Raw genomic sequence first — 18,763 nt, forward strand, 5'->3', positions numbered from 1 at the left:
CTTCCGATCTATTAAAACACCTGACTTTGACATCAAAGGTTCACAGGTTGATATTGAAGGTCCGAAAGGTGGATTTGAAATGCCTAAAATCAAAATGCCATCATTTGGCTTTAAAGGTCCAAAAGTGGAGGGTCCAGATGTTGATATAAACCTTCCAAAAGCAAACATTGACGTGAAAGCACCTGCTGTTGACATTAAAGGGCCAGAGGTGGACATCGACGGGCCGGATGCAAAACTAAAAGGACCCAAATTCAGCATGCCAACCATTTCAGGACCAAAACTTTCCATGCCTGATGTGGATTTCAAGCTGAAAGGTCCCAAACTCAAAGGTGATGTGGATATGTCAGCGCCAAAGATCGAAGGAGACGTTAAAACACCGAAGGTTGACATGAAAGGTCCAGAGGCTGATATTAAAGGGCCAAAGGGTGGATTTGAAATGCCTAACATCAAAATGCCATCCATTTCAGGACCCAAGATGCCAGATTGGGATATTAATTTGAAAGGACCCAAAATAAAGGGAGATGTCGACTTATCAGCTCAAAAGATTGAGGGTGACATAAAAGCTCCCAAGGTTGACGTTGAAGGACCTGATGTTGACATCGAGGGCCACAAAGGAGGATTTAAAATGCCTAAATTTAAAATGCCATCCTTTGGGTTGAAAGGCCCAAATCTAGAAGGGCCAGAAGTTGATGTCAGCATGCCGAAAGCTGATATTGATATCAAAGCACCTGATGTTAACATTACAGGACCAGAGGTTGACATAGAAGGACCGGATGCAAAACTGAAAGGACCCAAATTCAGCATGCCAACAATTTCAGGACCAAAACTTTCCATGCCAGATGTGGATTTCAAACTGAAAGGTCCCAAACTCAAAGGTGATGTGGATATGTCAGTGCCAAAGATAGAGGGAGACATTAAAACACCGAAGGTTGACATTAAAGGTCCAGAGGCTGATATTAAAGGGCCAAAGGGTGGATTTGAAATGCCTAACATCAAAATGCCATCAATTTCAGGACCCAAGATGCCAGATTGGGATATTAATCTGAAAGGACCCAAAATAAAGGGAGATGTCGACTTATCAGCTCAAAAGATTGAGGGTGACATAAAAGCTCCCAAGGTTGACATTGAAGGACCTGATGCTGACATCGAGGGCCACAAAGGAGGATTTAAAATGCCTAAATTTAAAATGCCATCCTTCGGGTTGAAAGGTCCAAACCTCGAAGGGCCAGAAGTAGATGTCAGCATGCCGAAAGCTGATATTGATATCAAAGCACCTGATGTTAACATTACAGGACCAGAGGTTGACATAGAAGGACCGGATGCAAAACTGAAAGGACCCAAATTCAGCATGCCAACAATTTCAGGACCAAAACTTTCCATGCCAGATGTGGATTTCAAACTGAAAGGTCCCAAACTCAAAGGTGATGTAGATATGTCAGTGCCAAAGATAGAGGGAGACATTAAAACACCGAAGGTTGACATGAAAGGTCCAGAGGCTGATATTAAAGGGCCAAAGGGTGGATTTGAAATGCCTAACATCAAAATGCCATCAATATCAGGACCCAAGATGCCAGACTGGGATATTAATCTGAAAGGACCCAAAATAAAGGGAGATGTCGACTTATCAGCTCAAAAGATTGAGGGTGACATAAAAGCTCCCAAGGTTGACATTGAAGGACCTGATGCTGACATCGAGGGCCACAAAGGAGGATTTAAAATGCCTAAATTTAAAATGCCATCCTTCGGGTTGAAAGGTCCAAACCTCGAAGGGCCAGAAGTAGATGTCAGCATGCCGAAAGCTGATATTGATATCAAAGCACCTGATGTTAACATTACAGGACCAGAGGTTGACATAGAAGGACCGGATGCAAAACTGAAAGGACCCAAATTCAGCATGCCAACAATTTCAGGACCAAAACTTTCCATGCCAGATGTGGATTTCAAACTGAAAGGTCCCAAACTCAAAGGTGATGTGGATATGTCAGTGCCAAAGATAGAGGGAGACATTAAAACACCGAAGGTTGACATTAAAGGTCCAGAGGCTGATATTAAAGGGCCAAAGGGTGGATTTGAAATGCCTAACATCAAAATGCCATCAATTTCAGGACCCAAGATGCCAGATTGGGATATTAATCTGAAAGGACCCAAAATAAAGGGAGATGTCGACGTGTCAGTTCCAAAGATAGAGGGTGACATAAAAGCTCCCAAGGTCAATATTGAAGGACCAGATGTTGACATTGAGGGCCACAAAGGAGGATTTAAAATGCCTAAATTTAAAATGCCATCCTTCGGGGTGAAAGGTCCAAATCTCGAAGGGCCAGAAGTGGATGTCAGCATGCCGACAGCTGATATTGATATTAAAGCACCTGATGTTGACATTAAAGGACCAGAGGTTGACATAGAAGGACCAGATGCAAAACTGAAAGGACCCAAATTCAGCATGCCAACAATTTCAGGACCAAAACTTTCCATGCCAGATGTGGATTTCAAACTGAAAGGTCCCAAACTTAAGGGTGATGTGGATATGTCAGCGCCAAAGATCGAAGGAGACATTAAAACACCGAAGGTTGACATTAAAGGTCCAGAGGCTGATATTAAAGGGCCAAAGGGTGGATTTGAAATGCCTAACATCAAAATGCCATCAATTTCAGGACCCAAGATGCCAGATTGGGATATTAATCTGAAAGGACCCAAAATAAAGGGAGATGTCGACGTGTCAGTTCCAAAGATTGAGGGTGACATAAAAGCTCCCAAGGTCGATATTGAAGGACCAGATGTTGACATCGAGGGCCACAAAGGAGGATTTAAAATGCCTAAATTTAAAATGCCATCCTTTGGGATGAAAGGTCCAAATCTCGAAGGGCCAGATGTTGATGTCAGCCTCCCAAAAGCTGATATTGATATTAAAGTCCCTGACATGGAAATCAAAGGACCAGAAATTGACATTGACAGTCCAAGTGGAAAAATCAAAGGACCCAAGTTCAGCATGCCAACTATTTCAGGACCAAAACTTTCCATGCCAGATGTGGATTTCAATTTGAAAGGTCCCAAACTCAAAGGTGATGTGGATATGTCAGCGCCAAAGATCGAAGGAGACATAAAAACACCGAAGGTTGACATTAAAGGTCCAGAGGCTGATATTAAAGGGCCAAAGGGTGGATTTGAAATGCCTAACATCAAAATGCCATCAATATCAGGACCCAAGATGCCAGATTGGGATATTAATCTGAAAGGACCCAAAATAAAGGGAGATGTTGATGTGTCAGTTCCAAAGATAGAGGGTGACATAAAAGCTCCCAAGGTCAATATTGAAGGACCAGATGTTGACATTGAGGGCCACAAAGGAGGATTTAAAATGCCTAAATTTAAAATGCCATCCTTTGGGATGAAAGGTCCACATCTCGAAGGGCCAGAAGTAGATGTCAGCATGCCGACAGCTGATATTGATATTAAAGCACCTGATGTTGACATTAAAGGACCAGATATTGACATTGACAGTCCAAGTGGAAAACTGAAAGGACCCAAATTCAGCATGCCAACCATTTCAGGACCGAAACTTTCCATGCCAGATGTGGATTTCAATTTGAAAGGTCCCAAACTCAAAGGTGGTGTGGATATGTCAGCGCCAAAGATCGAAGGAGACATTAAAACACCGAAGGTTGACATTAAAGGTCCAGAGGCTGATATTAAAGGGCCAAAGGGTGGATTTGAAATGCCTAACATCAAAATGCCATCGATTTCAGGACCCAAGATGCCAGATTGGGATATTAATCTGAAAGGACCCAAAATAAAGGGAGATGTCGACGTTTCAGTTCCAAAGATAGAGGGTGACATAAAAGCTCCCAAGGTCGATATTGAAGGACCAGATGTTGACATCGAGGGCCACAAAGGAGGATTTAAAATGCCTAAATTTAAAATGCCATCCTTCGGAGTGAAAGGTCCAAATATTGAAGGGCCAGAAGTTGATGTCAGCATGCCGAAAGCTGATATTGATATCAAAGCACCTGATGTTGACATTAAAGGACCAGAGGTTGACATAGAAGGACCGGACGCAAAACTGAAAGGACCCAAATTCAGCATGCCAACAATTTCAGGACCAAAACTTTCCATGCCAGATGTGGATTTCAAACTGAAAGGTCCCAAACTCAAAGGTGATGTGGATATGTCAGTGCCAAAGATCGAAGGAGACATTAAAACACCGAAGGTTGACATTAAAGGTCCAGAGGCTGATATTAAAGGGCCAAAGGGTGGATTTGAAATGCCTAACATCAAAATGCCATCAATTTCAGGACCCAAGATGCCAGATTGGGATATTAATCTGAAAGGACCCAAAATAAAGGGAGATGTCGACGTGTCAGTTCCAAAGATAGAGGGTGACATAAAAGCTCCCAAGGTCGATATTGAAGGACCAGATGTTGACATCGAGGGCCACAAAGGAGGATTTAAAATGCCTAAATTTAAAATGCCATCCTTCGGGGTGAAAGGTCCAAATCTCGAAGGGCCAGATGTTGATGTCAGCCTCCCAAAAGCTGATATTGATATCAAAGCACCTGATGTTGACATTAAAGGGCCAGAGGTAGACATAGAAGTACCAGATGCAAAACTGAAAGGACCCAAATTCAGCATGCCAACAATTTCAGGACCGAAGATTTCCATGCCAGATGTGGATTTCAAACTGAAAGGTCCCAAACTCAAAGGTGATGTAGATATGTCAGCGCCAAAGATTGAAGGAGACATTAAAACACCTGACTTTGACATCAAAGGTCCACAGGTTGATATTGAAGGTCCGAAAGGTGGATTTGAAATGCCCAAAATCAAAATGCCATCATTTGGCTTCAAAGGTCCAAAAGTGGAGGGTCCAGATGTTGATATAAACCTTCCCAAAGGAAACATTGACATGAAATCACCTGCTGTTGACATTAAAGGGCCAGAGGTGGACATTGAACGACCTGATGCAAAGCTCAAAGGACCGAAATTCAGCATGCCAACAATTTCAGGACCGAAACTTTCCATGCCAGATGTGGATTTCAATCTGAGTGGACCCAAACTCAAAGGTGATGTAGATCTGTCATCTCCAAAGATAGAGGGAGACATTAAAACACCTACAGTTGACATTAAAGTTCCAGAGGCTGATATTAAAGGGCCAAAGGGTGGATTTGAAATGCCTAACATCAAAATGCCATCAATATCAGGACCCAAGATGCCAGATTGGGATATTAATCTGAAAGGACCCAAAATAAAGGGAGATGTCGATGTTTCAGTTCCAAAGATTGAGGGTGACATAAAAGCTCCCAAGGTCGATATTGAAGGACCAGATGTTGACATTGAGGGCCACAAAGGAGGATTTAAAATGCCTAAATTTAAAATGCCATCCTTTGGGCTGAAAGGCCCAAACGTTGAAGGGCCAGATGTTGATGTCAGCCTCCCAAAAGCTGATATTGATATTAAAGCACCTGAAATGGAAATCAAAGGACCAGATATTGACATTGACAGTCCAAGTGGAAAAATCAAAGGACCCAAATTCAGCATGCCAACCATTTCAGGACCAAAACTTTCCATGCCAGATGTGGATTTCAATCTGAGAGGACCGAAACTCAAAGGTGATGTTGATGTGGTAACTCCAAAGATAGAGAGAGACATTAAAACACCTGAAGTTAAGATCAAAGGCCCTACCGTTGACTTAGAATCTCCAGAAGGACAACTTAGTGGGCCAAAGGTGAAGTTACCAAAAATGTCTGGACCGAAAATATCATTGCCAGATGTTGACATGAATGTGAAGGGGCCAAAGGTCAAGGGGGATGTTCAGTTGCCAAAAGCTGAACTTGAGGGACCTGATGTCACCATTGATGTTCCAGAAATTGGTGCAAAGAAAGCTAAATTCAAAATGCCAAAATTTGGATTTAAGGGTTCAAAGATAAAGGCCCCAGACACAGACGTGAAAATGGCAAAAGGTGATATAAGTATCAAAGGGACGACTGGTAGCTCTGAAGGTCTTGATCTTGACCTGGGATTGACTGGTTCAAAAACTAAAGGATCCAAATTCAAGATGCCAAAATTTGGTTTCAAAGGCCCAAAAGTTGAAATGCCAGAAGTTGATGTTAATCTTCCAAAATCTGGCATTGAAATAAAAACTCCAGATGTTGACATTGAAGGACTAGATGTTAAAAGTGAGAATCCTGGTGGTACAATAAAAGGAACAAAACTCAAAATGCCACACATCTCAGGGCCGAACATTTCCATGCCAGATGTGGATTTTAATGTGAAAGGTCCCAAACTCAAAGGGGATTTGGATGTGTCAGTTCCAAAGATTAAGGGAGACATAACAGGGCCTGAAGTTGACATCAAAGGTCCAGATATGGAATGTTCAAAGGGGGGATTTGAAATGCCTAAAATTAAAATGCCATCTTTCAGCATTAAGAGTCCCAAAGTAGAGGGCCCTGATGTTGACATTGATCTTCCAAAAGCTGATATGGAGATCAAAGCACCTGGAATTGACATGAAGGGGCAAGACATTGATGTTGAAGGCCCTGATGCAAAATTGAAAGGACCCAAATTAAAGTTGCCATCCGTACAAGCACCAAAGATGCCAGACTGGGATATCAATCTGAAAGGTCCAAAACTGAAAGGAGATGTGAATATGAAAGGTCCTAAGATTGAGGGAGATATTGAAACTCCTAAAATAGACGTTGAAGTACCAGACATTGACATTGACAGTCCAAGTGCAAAAATAAAGGGGCCAAAATTCAAGATGCCAACTATCTCAGGACCGAAGATTTCCATGCCAGATATGGATTTCAATTTGAAAGGTCCCAAACTCAAAGGTGATGTGGATTTGTCAGTGCCAAAGATTAAAGGAGACATAAAAACACCTGATTTTGACATCAAAGGTCCACAGGTTGATGTTGAAGGTTCAAAAGGTGGATTTGAAATGCCTAAAATCAAAATGCCATCATTTGGTTTCCAAGGTCCAAAAGTGGAGGGTCATGATGTTGATATTAACCTTCCCAAGGCTAACATTGATGTTAAAGCACCTGACGTTGACATTAAAGGACCAGAGATTGACATTGAAGGACCTGATGCAAAACTCAAAGGACCCAAAATCAAAATGCCATCAGTATCGGGACCCAAGATGCCAGATTGGGATATTAATCTGAAAGGGCCAAAAATAAAGGGAGATGTTGACGTGTCAGTTCCAAAGATCGAGGGTGACATTAAAGGTCCCAAGGTCGATATTGAAGGACCAGATGTTGACATCGAGGGCCACAAAGGAGGATTTAAAATGCCTAAATTTAAAATGCCATCCTTTGGGATGAAAGGTCCACATCTCGAAGGGCCAGAAGTTGATGTCAGCATCCCAAAAGCTGATATTGATATTAAAGCACCTGATGTTGACATTAAAGGACCAGAGGTTGACATGACAGGACCGGATGCAAAACTGAAAGGACCCAAATTCAACATGCCAACAATTTCAGGACCGAAACTTTCCATGCCAGATGTGGATTTCAAGCTGAAAGGTCCCAAACTCAAAGGTAATGTGGATTTGTCAGCACCAAAGATGGAGGGAGACATTGAAACACCTGAGTTTGATATCAAAGGTCCACAGGCTGATATTGAAGGTCCGAAAGGTGGATTTGAAATGCCTAAAATCAAAATGCCATCATTTGGCATTAAAGGTCCAAAAGTAGAGGGTCCAGATGTTGATATAAATCTTCCCAAAGCAAACATTGACGTGAAAGCACCTGACGTTGACATCAAAGGGCCAGATTTTGACATTGAGTGCCCAAGTGGTAAAATCAAAGGACCCAAATTCAACATGCCAAACATTTCAGGACCAAAACTTTCCATGCCAGATGTGGATTTCAAGCTGAAAGGTCCCAAACTCAAAGGTGATGTGGATATGTCAGCGCCAAAGATCGAAGGAGACATTGAAACACCTGACATTGACATCAAAGGTCCACAGGTTGATATCAAAGGACCTAAGGGAGGATTTGACATGCCTAAAATGAAAATGCCATCATTTGGATTCAAAGGTCCAAAAGTAGAGGGTCCAGATGTTGATATAAACCTTCCCAAGGCAAACATTGATGTGAAAGCACCTGATGTTGACATTAAAGGGCCAGAGATAGATGTTGCAGGCCCTAATGCAAAACTCAAAGGACCCAAAATCAAAATGCCATCAATGTCAGGACCTACAATGCCAGATTGGGATATTAATCTGAAAGGGTCCAAAATAAAGGGAGATGTCGACGTGTCAGTTCCAAAGATTGAGGGTGATATAAAAGCTCCCAAGGTCCATATTGAAGGACCAGATGTTGACATTGATGGCCACAAAGGAGGATTTAAAATGCCTAAATTTAAAATGCCATCCTTTGGGATGAAAGGTCCAAATGTTGAAGGGCCAGATGTTGATGTCAGCCTCCCGAAAGCTGATATTGATATTAAAGCCCCTGAATTGGATATCAAAGGACCAGATTTTAACATTGACAGTCCAAGTGGAAAAATCAAAGGACCCAAATTCAACATGCCAACCATTTCAGGACCAAAACTTTCCATGCCAGATGTGGATTTCAAACTGAAAGGTCCCAAACTCAAAGGTGATGTGGACATGTCAGTGCCAAAGATCGAAGGAGACATTGAAACACCTGACCTTGACATCAAAGGTCCACAGGTTGATATCAAAGGGCCTACGGGTGGATTTGACATGCCTAAAATCAAAATGCCATCATTTGGATTCAAAGGTCCAAAAGTAGAGGGTCCAGATGTTGATATAAACCTTCCCAAGGCAAACATTGACGTGAAAGCACCTGATGTTGACATTAAAGGGCCAGAGATAGACGTTGCAGGCCCTGATGCAAAACTCAAAGGACCAAAAATCAAACTGCCATCAATGTCAGGACCCACAATGCCAGATTGGGATATTAGTGTGAAAGGACCCAAGGTGAAGGGAGATGTTGACGTGTCAGTTCCAAAGATTGAGGGTGATATAAAAGCTCCTAAGGTCGATATTGAAGCACCAGATGTTGACATAGAGGGTCACAAAGGAGGATTTAAAATGCCTAAATTTAAAATGCCATCTTTTGGGATGAAAGGTCCAAATGTTGAAGGTCCAGATGTTGATGTCAGCCTCCCGAAAGCTGATATTGATATTAAAGCCCCTGAATTGGACATCAAAGGACCAGATATTGACATTGACAGTCCAAGTGGAAAAATCAAAGGACCCAAATTCAACATGCCAACCATTTCAGGACCAAAACTTTCCATGCCAGGTGTGGATTTCAGTTTGAAAGGTCCCAAACTAAAGGGTGATGTGGATATGTCAGTGCCAAAGATGGAAGGAGACATTGAAACACCTGACTTTGACATCAAAGGTCCACAGGTTGATATCAAAGGGCCTAAGGGTGGATTTGACATGCCTAAAATCAAAATGCCATCATTTGGATTCAAAGGTCCAAAAGTAGAGGGTCCAGATGTTGATATTAACCTTCCCAAGGCTAACATTGACGTGAAATCACCTGATGTTGACATTAAAGGGCCAGAGATAGACGTTGCAGGCCCTGATGCAAAACTCAAAGGACCAAAAATCAAACTGCCATCAATGTCAGGACCCACAATGCCAGATTGGGATATTAATCTGAAAGGGCCCAAGGTGAAAGGAGATGTTGACGTGTCAGTTCCAAAGATTGAGGGGGATATAAAAGCTCCTAAGGTCGATATTGAAGGACCAGATGTTGACATTGAGGGTCACAAAGGAGGATTTAAAATGCCTAAATTTAAAATGCCATCCTTTGGGATGAAAGGTCCAAATGTTGAAGGTCCAGATGTTGATGTCAGCCTCCCTAAAGCTGATATTGATATTAAAGCACCTGAATTGGACATAAAAGGACCAGATATTGACATTGACAGTCCAAGTGGAAAAATCAAAGGACCCAAATTCAACATGCCAACCATTTCAGGACCAAAACTTTCCATGCCAGATGTGGATTTCAAGCTAAAAGGTCCCAAACTCAAAGGTGATGTGGACATGTCAGTGCCAAAGATCGAGGGAGACATTGAAACGCCTGACTTTGACATCAAAGGTCCACAGGTTGATATCAAAGGGCCTAAGGGTGGATTTGACATGCCTAAAATGAAAATGCCATCATTTGGATTCAAAGGTCCAAAAGTAGAGGGTCCAGATGTTGATATTAACCTTCCCAAGGCTAACATTGATTTGAAAGCACCTGCCCTTGATATTAAAGGGCCAGAGATTGACATTGCAGGTCCTGATGCAAATCTTAAAGGACCAAAAATCAAACTGCCATCAATGTCAGGACCCGCAATGCCAGATTGGGATATTAGTGTGAAAGGACCCAAGGTGAAGGGAGATGTTGACGTGTCAGTTCCAAAGATTGAGGGTGACATAAAAGCTCCCAAGGTTGATATTGAAGGACCAGATCTTGACATTGATGGTCACAAAGGAGGATTTAAAATGCCTAAATTTAAAATGCCATCCTTTGGGATGAAAGGTCCAAATGTTGAAGGGCCAGATGTTGATGTCAGCCTCCCGAAAGCTGATATTGATATTAAAGCCCCTGAATTGGACATCAAAGGACCAGATTTTGACATTGACAGTCCAAGTGGAAAAATCAAAGGACCCAAATTCAACATGCCAACCATTTCAGGACCAAAACTTTCCATGCCAGATGTGGATTTCAAACTGAAAGGTCCCAAACTCAAAGGTGATGTGGACATGTCAGTGCCAAAGATCGAAGGAGACATTGAAACGCCTGACTTTGACATTAAAGGTCCACAGGTTGATATCAAAGGGCCTAAGGGTGGATTTGACATGCCTAAAATGAAAATGCCATCATTTGGATTCAAAGGTCCAAAGGTAGAGGGTCCAGATGTAAATATTAACCTTCCCAAGGCAAACATTGATATGAAAGCACCTGGCCTTGACATTAAAGGGCCAGAGATTGACATTGCAGGTCCTGATGCAAATCTTAAAGGACCAAAAATCAAACTGCCATCAATGTCAGGACCCACAATGCCAGATTGGGATATTAGTGTGAAAGGACCCAAGGTGAAGGGAGATGTTGACGTGTCAGTTCCAAAGATTGAGGGTGACATAAAAGCTCCCAAGGTTGATATTGAAGGACCAGATCTTGACATTGATGGTCACAAAGGAGGATTTAAAATGCCTAAATTTAAAATGCCATCCTTTGGGATGAAAGGTCCAAATGTTGAAGGGCCAGATGTTGATGTCAGCCTCCCGAAAGCTGATATTGATATTAAAGCCCCTGAATTGGACATCAAAGGACCAGATTTTGACATTGACAGTCCAAGTGGAAAAATCAAAGGACCCAAATTCAACATGCCAACCATTTCAGGACCAAAACTTTCCATGCCAGATGTGGATTTCAAACTGAAAGGTCCCAAACTCAAAGGTGATGTGGACATGTCAGTGCCAAAGATCGAAGGAGACATTGAAACGCCTGACTTTGACATTAAAGGTCCACAGGTTGATATCAAAGGGCCTAAGGGTGGATTTGAAATACCTAAAATCACAATGCCATCATTTAACATGAAAGGTCCAAAAGTGGAGGGCCCAGATGTTGATATTAACCTTCCCAAAGCTAACATTGATGTGAAAGCACCTGGGGTTCATATTAAATCCCCAGAGATTGACATTGAAGGCCCTGATGCAAAAATCAAAGGACCAAAATTCAACATGCCATCCGTTTCAGGTCCTAAAATATCCATGCCAAATGTGGATTTCAATCTGAAAAGTCCCAAACATAAAGGTGATGTGGATGTGTCAGCTCCAAAGATAGAGGGAGGCATTAAAACCCCTGGCGTTGACATTAAAGGTCCAGAGGTTGATATTGAAGGGCCAAAGGGTGGATTTGAAATGCCTAAAATCAAAACGCCTTCATTTGGCTTTAAAGGTCCACAGTTGGAAGGCCCAGGCATTGATGTCAGCCTTCCCAAATCTAATATTGATGTTAAAGCACCTGAGCTTGACATCAACCTAAAAGGGTCCAAAGTCAAAGGAAAGATGGATGCAACAGTGCCCAAAGGGGAAGGAGATATCAAAGGTCCAAATGCTAACATTGCAGTACCCACCATCACTATGGAAGGTGTGTCTATTGAGCCTGTAAATACAGGTGTTACATTTCCCAAGTTCAAAGGTCCTAAGTTTGGAATGAAATCCACAGAAGTGGAGGGGCCTGAATCCATTGTGAAGACACCCACGTTTAGTGTGGGAGCAAAAGGTTCCAAAAAAGAAGTTAGTCTCCCAGATACTGAAGCAAGTCTTGATGTCCCTGATGTTGACATCAATGTAAAGGGGAAAAAGGGAAAATTTAAACTTCCTAAAGTGAAAGGAAAGGCAAAGAAACCTGATGTTGACATAGAAACACCAGCTGTAAACCTGGATGTAGACACCCCTAATATTCATGTCAAAGGCAAAAAGGTAAAGAAGCCCCTTTTTGGTAAGCTTAATTTTCCTGATGTGGAATTAGATATCAAATCACCAAAAACGAAAGGCGATGGATCGTTATCAGAAGGAATGAAATCATCTGAAATAGATTTGCCATCTGCTAGCTTGAACACGGCCATTGAAGGTTCTGGGACTGGCAGTCCAAATGTTCATTTGCAAGGGCCAGATGTGAAATTGAAGACTCCTAATATTAAAATGTCAAATGTAAACATATCTACCCCTGATATTGATGCAAATCTAAACAGACAAGGAGAGGCAGGTATTTCGGCAGGTTTCAAAGGCAAAAATATAAATGTGAAAGGTGGTGCAGAGATTGATGCAAGTGTTTCAGGGGACAATGCCACTGGTGACCTTCATTACCCAGAGGGTACTGTAACATTTCCCAAAATGAAGGTACCAAAATTTGGTATTGCTCTGCCTCAGTTGGAAGGACAGCATGGTGGAGGAAATGTTGAATCAGAACTTGCTGCTAGTGGAGACATCAACATTCAGTCTCCATCTGTTAGCTGCCAAGTCAGTTCACAAAATATTGAGGTTCCCAGTCCAGAAATAAGGCACAGTGAGGGCAAAGTAAAAGTAAAGATGCCAAAATTTTTTGGCAAATCAAAGGCAAAGGGCAGTAGTGTAGGTGACCTTCGGGGGCCAGAGGTAGAACTGAGCACTAGTGGAAAAGGCGGTAAGGTCTCTAAAGATGTAAGTGTACATACTGGTGAACTGATGGGTGGAAAATTTGAGGGTGACCCTGGACTCAGTGTGTCAACTAAAGGCAAGTCCGCCTCACTGGATCTATTTAAGAAATCAAGGCATCGGTCTTCTTCTCTCAGTGATGAAGGGGGGCTTGCAGTTAGTTCTCCTTCCGGTCACTTAGAAGCTGAGGGTGGTGACATTTCATTAGACCTTGGAGAAAGCAAGGTCAAAGGAAAGAAAGGAAAGTTGAAGTTTGGTACCTTTGGAGGTTTTGGTTCAAAGTCAAAGGGCTCATACGAAGTGACGCTTGGTGAGGAGAGTGAAGCAGGAGTGGAGGGCAGTGCAGGTGTTTCTCTAGCCTCTAAAAAATCGAGATTGTCTTCGTCTTCCAGCAATGACAGTGGTTCAAAAGGAGGTTTCAGGTTCCCAAGACTTGAACTATCTGTTTCACCAAAAAAAGATTAATTATGAGGCAAATTAAACTCTCTCATGTACATGCAAATGCACTCTCCTAAAATGGCAAATTCATCAAATTGTTTAAAACCTGAGGGGACAAACACAGTCATCTCAGTTTTAATGACTTTTTAATGACTAACTATTATTTTCAGTAATTAGACAGGAGTGCATGAGATTGTTTAAATTCCCTTCAAACTGTAAATAAGATTAATTTGTATTGTAATAATAAATATTTCTTTTTGTACATAGACAAGATTTATTGAACATATGCCATTTCACCAAATTTTCAACAATAGTTTATAACAGGGTTTGTCATTTATTTCATTTTATTAAATGAATGTTGTTAATGAACGGGTGTGGTATATTTGTATCCAGGGACAGAAGAGATAGTTACAGTAGTTATTTTGAAGGAAAATGTTGTTTATACAAAAATATTAAACAGTTCCAAATTTTTTTTATGTAAGAAATGATTTAATTTTCAAGCTTTGATATTATATAATCAGTGCAGAAGCAGAATTTACTCATCATAGAGCTGGTCCTTCATAACACATTCTAAAGAGTGGTGGTGTTGTATATACCATAATTACAAAAACAATCACTGTCAACTCTGTCAATAGTTGTCAGTACTTTTATTCACCCTTAAATTCTGTGCCATTTATCATAAATATGCATTTGTTTTATTTGTTTTAAACATGTTTTGTTTCTTTATCCTGTCATTTTAATTTTCATTTCATATTTTATGATCCTCTATATTTTATTTCCTGTCAATCTGTCTTTGTACACACACCTTATGATTAAGTAAAAAATAAACAGTCACTTTTTGATCTAATTTGTTTGCAAAAAAAATCTGTGTTGATAAGAGAGTTGATGGAGATAAAGCATGATTCTTTGGGTCTATTATTTTGTGTGCATTCTGCCAATCAAACTCAATAAAAAGATTTATAAAATGTATAACATTTCTTAAATCGATATTTGTCAGTGATTTAATCGCGTGATATGATGTGATATGAGCAATACTTGATTGGGTTTGTGAATGTTTTGTTCCACATACACATACGCGCAGCATTTTATCCAATTTTCAATATCCTTCATGTTGCTTAACTAAGGTTCTCATATGTCTAAGGCCATTATACACTTTAAATTATTATTAAGTGGTGAACAGGCATATGAATTAATACTTATTTTTGATTACAATGTACTCATTAGGAATCATCTACCAATTAATCCTACTTGAATTATCATTTATAGTTTTTGATCCTATACCTCTGATGCGGAGACTGCTAACACTAAACACAGCCATATATACAGATAAATTAAGTCAACCGTTCATTAAACACACAACACGCAGTGGCCTTTTCACTCACACATAAAAACATATATTTTAACAATGCACATTATACGGTACATTCATAGGCCATGGCATACATATAGTAGGTTGATTGGCCAAGATCCTAAAGCAAGTTGATTGTGCTGCTGAGTGGTACAGACAGACTAAGCGTAGGAGTTGCCAGGCTGAGAATGGTTCGGCTGCGGACAGTAGCTCAGGGGGCGTGGCATGAGCGAGGGGCGTTGCTTGAGAGGTGCTACAGTCCGCAGCTGGACATTATTGAGGCTGTAGGCAAATTACCATATATGAAAAACAGCTCTGTATGACATCATTAAGAGCCAAGAGTAGAGCTTTGGCCACGTTTAACATGAATATCTGACATCGTAACATTATAGATAACACAGAAAATATAAGAAGCCTAATAAGCCTCCTTTGCTTGAGCAAATCAACCAACCACCAGATTTTATGATAGCAGAGATGTGATCTGAGCATTATTTCCAAAGCTAAACCACTAATAAATCCATCTACTGACCTCGAAATGTGTTCAGCGATCTTATAATTGATCTGTATAAGCCATGTATAGGCTATGCTTACTTGTCAGGGCAGGTATTTTCATTCAGCGCAGGTACTACTTCATTTCAGTTCATTAAGTCCGTAAAACATTTGTGACAGCAATACCACAGTATACTATAGGCTAATAAGCCACGAATTATTCCTGTATACAGATCAGAAGCATTAAAGTGCTGCATAAACTTCTGTTAGTCACCGGTGTTTGATTTCCCCACTTGGGTCCTGATGATGCAGGCTGACAATCGCCAAAGCTGTCCAATCAACAAGTTACCTGTAAGTCTGTGTAACGTCATGGTTACTTCTCTTGGTTCATTTGTAAAATTGCAGTGTGAACATGAATGGGACCAGAACTAAAATGCAACAGTGTATTATTTTTTTCACTTGGTCCGGACCAAATGAACCGAACTACAGGTGTGAAAGTGCCCTTAACTTCAGTCCACCAATCAGAACAGAGGACCCAGTCCTTTGATCTTTCATCAGCTGATTTACGTCACCAAAGTAACCAGCTCTACAATAGAGACAGATAGGAAAATCCCTCTGAAACTTTCTGTCAAACAAACCTCCATAGAGACTAAACTATAGGTCGTATTGGCAAAATGAACTGACCAGCAGCGGCAGAAGGCATTTTTGGACGATGTGATATGTTTATGTTTGTGTGGATAAAGTAAAAAAAAGTGAGCCCTTCAGCGAGTTAAAAAACTGGTATGTTCTGCTCTGGTCCAGAAATTTTGACACAAATTTATAATGGCTGCCAATGGAGGAGCTGGCTGTCACTCTTGTCCTTTGGAAGGACGCCAAATCTATAAGTCTGAGGACCACATGTGAGGACCACAACAAAATTTACAACGTTTCTGCTGTAAAATTAACATTCCATCCCATCCGCTCCCATTATAAACTCAGAAAAGAGCTCAAAAAAGCATAACACTTCGACAGTGACCGTGAACAAACCATAAAATACATCAAAACGCTGAATACATCATTAATAGATTAACTTCTTGTGACCAATTTACAGTTTAAATCAAGTCTGTAGCTGAAAGTATGCTGAACTGGTGACCTTTCAAAGTGGAGTAGGTATCATATCTCCTCCACACCGGGCCATCTGCATATCTACTACATGGTAGGAAAGGTTAAAAAAACTAAACAAAATGAATGAATAAAATGGAAGAAGAAAGAAAATACAGAATTATGATATCATGTGACATGGCAAAATGGTTATGCTGTTGCCAAAGGTAGCAAAGACAAATATGTATTGACACAATGTTTCGGTACTAGACCTTCATCAGGCAAATAGTGTTACATAGTGAGAAGCCACCTTTTGTAGGAGGTGACTTATTTGTCTACACCAATCACCTACTTCCACATAAAATAAGGCAGCCATTATGCTGTTGCCAAACCAGCAATAAGAAACTTGTTTTGAAATAAAAACTCATGGGATATAACTGACAGGGCATTTAACACTAGCAAAAGTATTGCACTCAATCAAAAAATAAAAAGCATAATAAAAAAAGCAAAAGCTACTTGCTGTGCTTCCTTCTCACAATAGTGGAGTACCACAGACAGACTGTAGGTTACAGGTGATGTCACTGAGGTGAGTTATGAAGACTGAATTTGGCTATTTTTCCTCCCTTTTTCATCTTTGTTTAATCTAATTTGGGTAAAGAAGAAGAAACAGTGCGATACTTATAGACAAAAAATACCAACAAAACAAAGAATTTTGAAGACATATGGCCTGTGCCTATGTAATACCATTTCACTTACCATGTAGTATGTCATATCATATCCCCTCCACTCCACATCAGGCCACCAAGTGATCTCAATTTTCTGCTTTGTTATTCATCCATGGTTATGAAATTGCAGAAACAAGATCATTCCACAGGAGAGTTAAAAACACACACACAAAATTTGGGCAATCTGCAATGCCCTGGCCTTGGAGAAGATTTGTTGACTTTCAAAGTTCATGTGATTATTCAAAAAGAAATAAAATTACTTGTTGTGCTAGCATGCATATCAGAAGAGAATCTGCAGTAGCTAGGCACCTTAGCTATATAATGCCGCCTTCTGGTTTGATTGCTAAGCAGTTTCTGTGCTTATGCAGCTGTTTGTTAGCTAGCTATATGTAATGTACTAGCCTATGTAGTTATTAGCGACGTTCACATTTTCTCAAACATAATAAGTTAAGCATTAAAGAATATTCCAGATCTAAGCTTGGGTTATTTATAACTTTGTTTAAATATTCTTACTGTTCATCAGGCACACTTTGCCAGTCTAACCTCATATTTTCGGCCACCTGCACATAGCACTAAAATTTACAATAATACATGGTCTAAGTTATTTGTGATTATTTATATGCATAAATTAAGTGCTATCTGCTGCATTCTCACCTTCTGCATAGTCAGCTTAGCTTAAGATGCCCCAACTGGTTTCACTGTGGTACAACAACGGAACTTCCACTTCTGTGATTCAGAACAAGAGGTTGCATGTCAAGAAACATTAATAACCGCAAAATGATTTATTACAGTTTGTTGTACAGTTGTGTTATATAATTAAGATATTAGAATATTACACAGAAGAAAAAAGACTATTTATACACTATATATGGATAATGGATAATTTACTGTTTATTATACACTGTTATACATTGTTGACATTACATTGTCTACCATAACAACATATCATCACACTGTATATATTAATATAGCTCAAATTAGGCTTGTGGGAATGCAGATAAAGAATAGTAAAAGTCAGGCAAAATAAATACAATTTCAATCCCTTGAAATGCCTGACTGAATGATATACAGTAGGATGTGGGTCTTCTTACGGAAAAGGTTAAATACGCCACCCAGTGGTTACACTGATTTGATAAATATAGTCTTCAGAAACTTGTGATTTTTGAGTGCCCTTTTTTTTTGCAATGAGTTAATTCTGCACTGTATTTGTATTTGATTAGGCTTACAGATTCATACAAAGCTACATAATCACATGCATTTTTGTGAAACATTTATTACTGACTACTCTTTATTTGATGTTATTACATAGGCCTACTTGAACTCTATCTGCAACACAGATATGGACTAGTGTTGGTTATAATGGTTTTAACAAGCAGCAGTTAGACATCTTGGTCATATTACAATGTATTAATGCAAGTGCTCCAGAAACATGGTTTGTAGAGTGAGGCTTTGTGAAAGCAGTGTTTTGCCTCCATGTCAGGATGTGAACCCAGTGTTCCTGGTTAATTGAATACC

At 40.3% G+C, this 18,763-nt stretch overlaps 1 protein-coding gene and 1 long non-coding RNA gene across 6 annotated transcripts in view; one reads left to right on the forward strand and one right to left on the reverse strand.

The window, feature by feature from the left end:
• Positions 1 to 14,575, forward strand: part of ahnak (AHNAK nucleoprotein) — a 32,262-nt gene extending 17,687 nt beyond the window's left edge. For 3 of the 5 annotated variants that reach the window (XM_046030605.1, XM_046030608.1, XM_046030609.1), the window contains one exon: positions 47 to 14,575. In XM_046030605.1, coding sequence (XP_045886561.1) covers positions 47 to 13,633 — 13,587 coding nt within the window. In that variant the 3' untranslated portion in view covers positions 13,634 to 14,575. The remainder of the gene's footprint in view (positions 1 to 46) is intronic. The other 2 variants (XM_046030606.1, XM_046030607.1) reach the window with 2 other exon arrangements.
• The window catches only part of LOC123957673, a 48,771-nt gene extending 31,340 nt beyond the window's left edge, over positions 1 to 17,431 (reverse strand). The window contains exon 1 of the long non-coding RNA XR_006821852.1: positions 17,280 to 17,431. This is a non-coding gene — a long non-coding RNA (uncharacterized LOC123957673). The remainder of the gene's footprint in view (positions 1 to 17,279) is intronic.
• Between the last annotated feature and the right edge of the window lie 1,332 nt (positions 17,432 to 18,763).

This window comes from Micropterus dolomieu, linkage group LG19 (genome assembly GCF_021292245.1).
Source record: "Micropterus dolomieu isolate WLL.071019.BEF.003 ecotype Adirondacks linkage group LG19, ASM2129224v1, whole genome shotgun sequence".
In the NCBI taxonomy this organism is placed as follows: Eukaryota; Metazoa; Chordata; class Actinopteri; order Centrarchiformes; family Centrarchidae; genus Micropterus; species Micropterus dolomieu.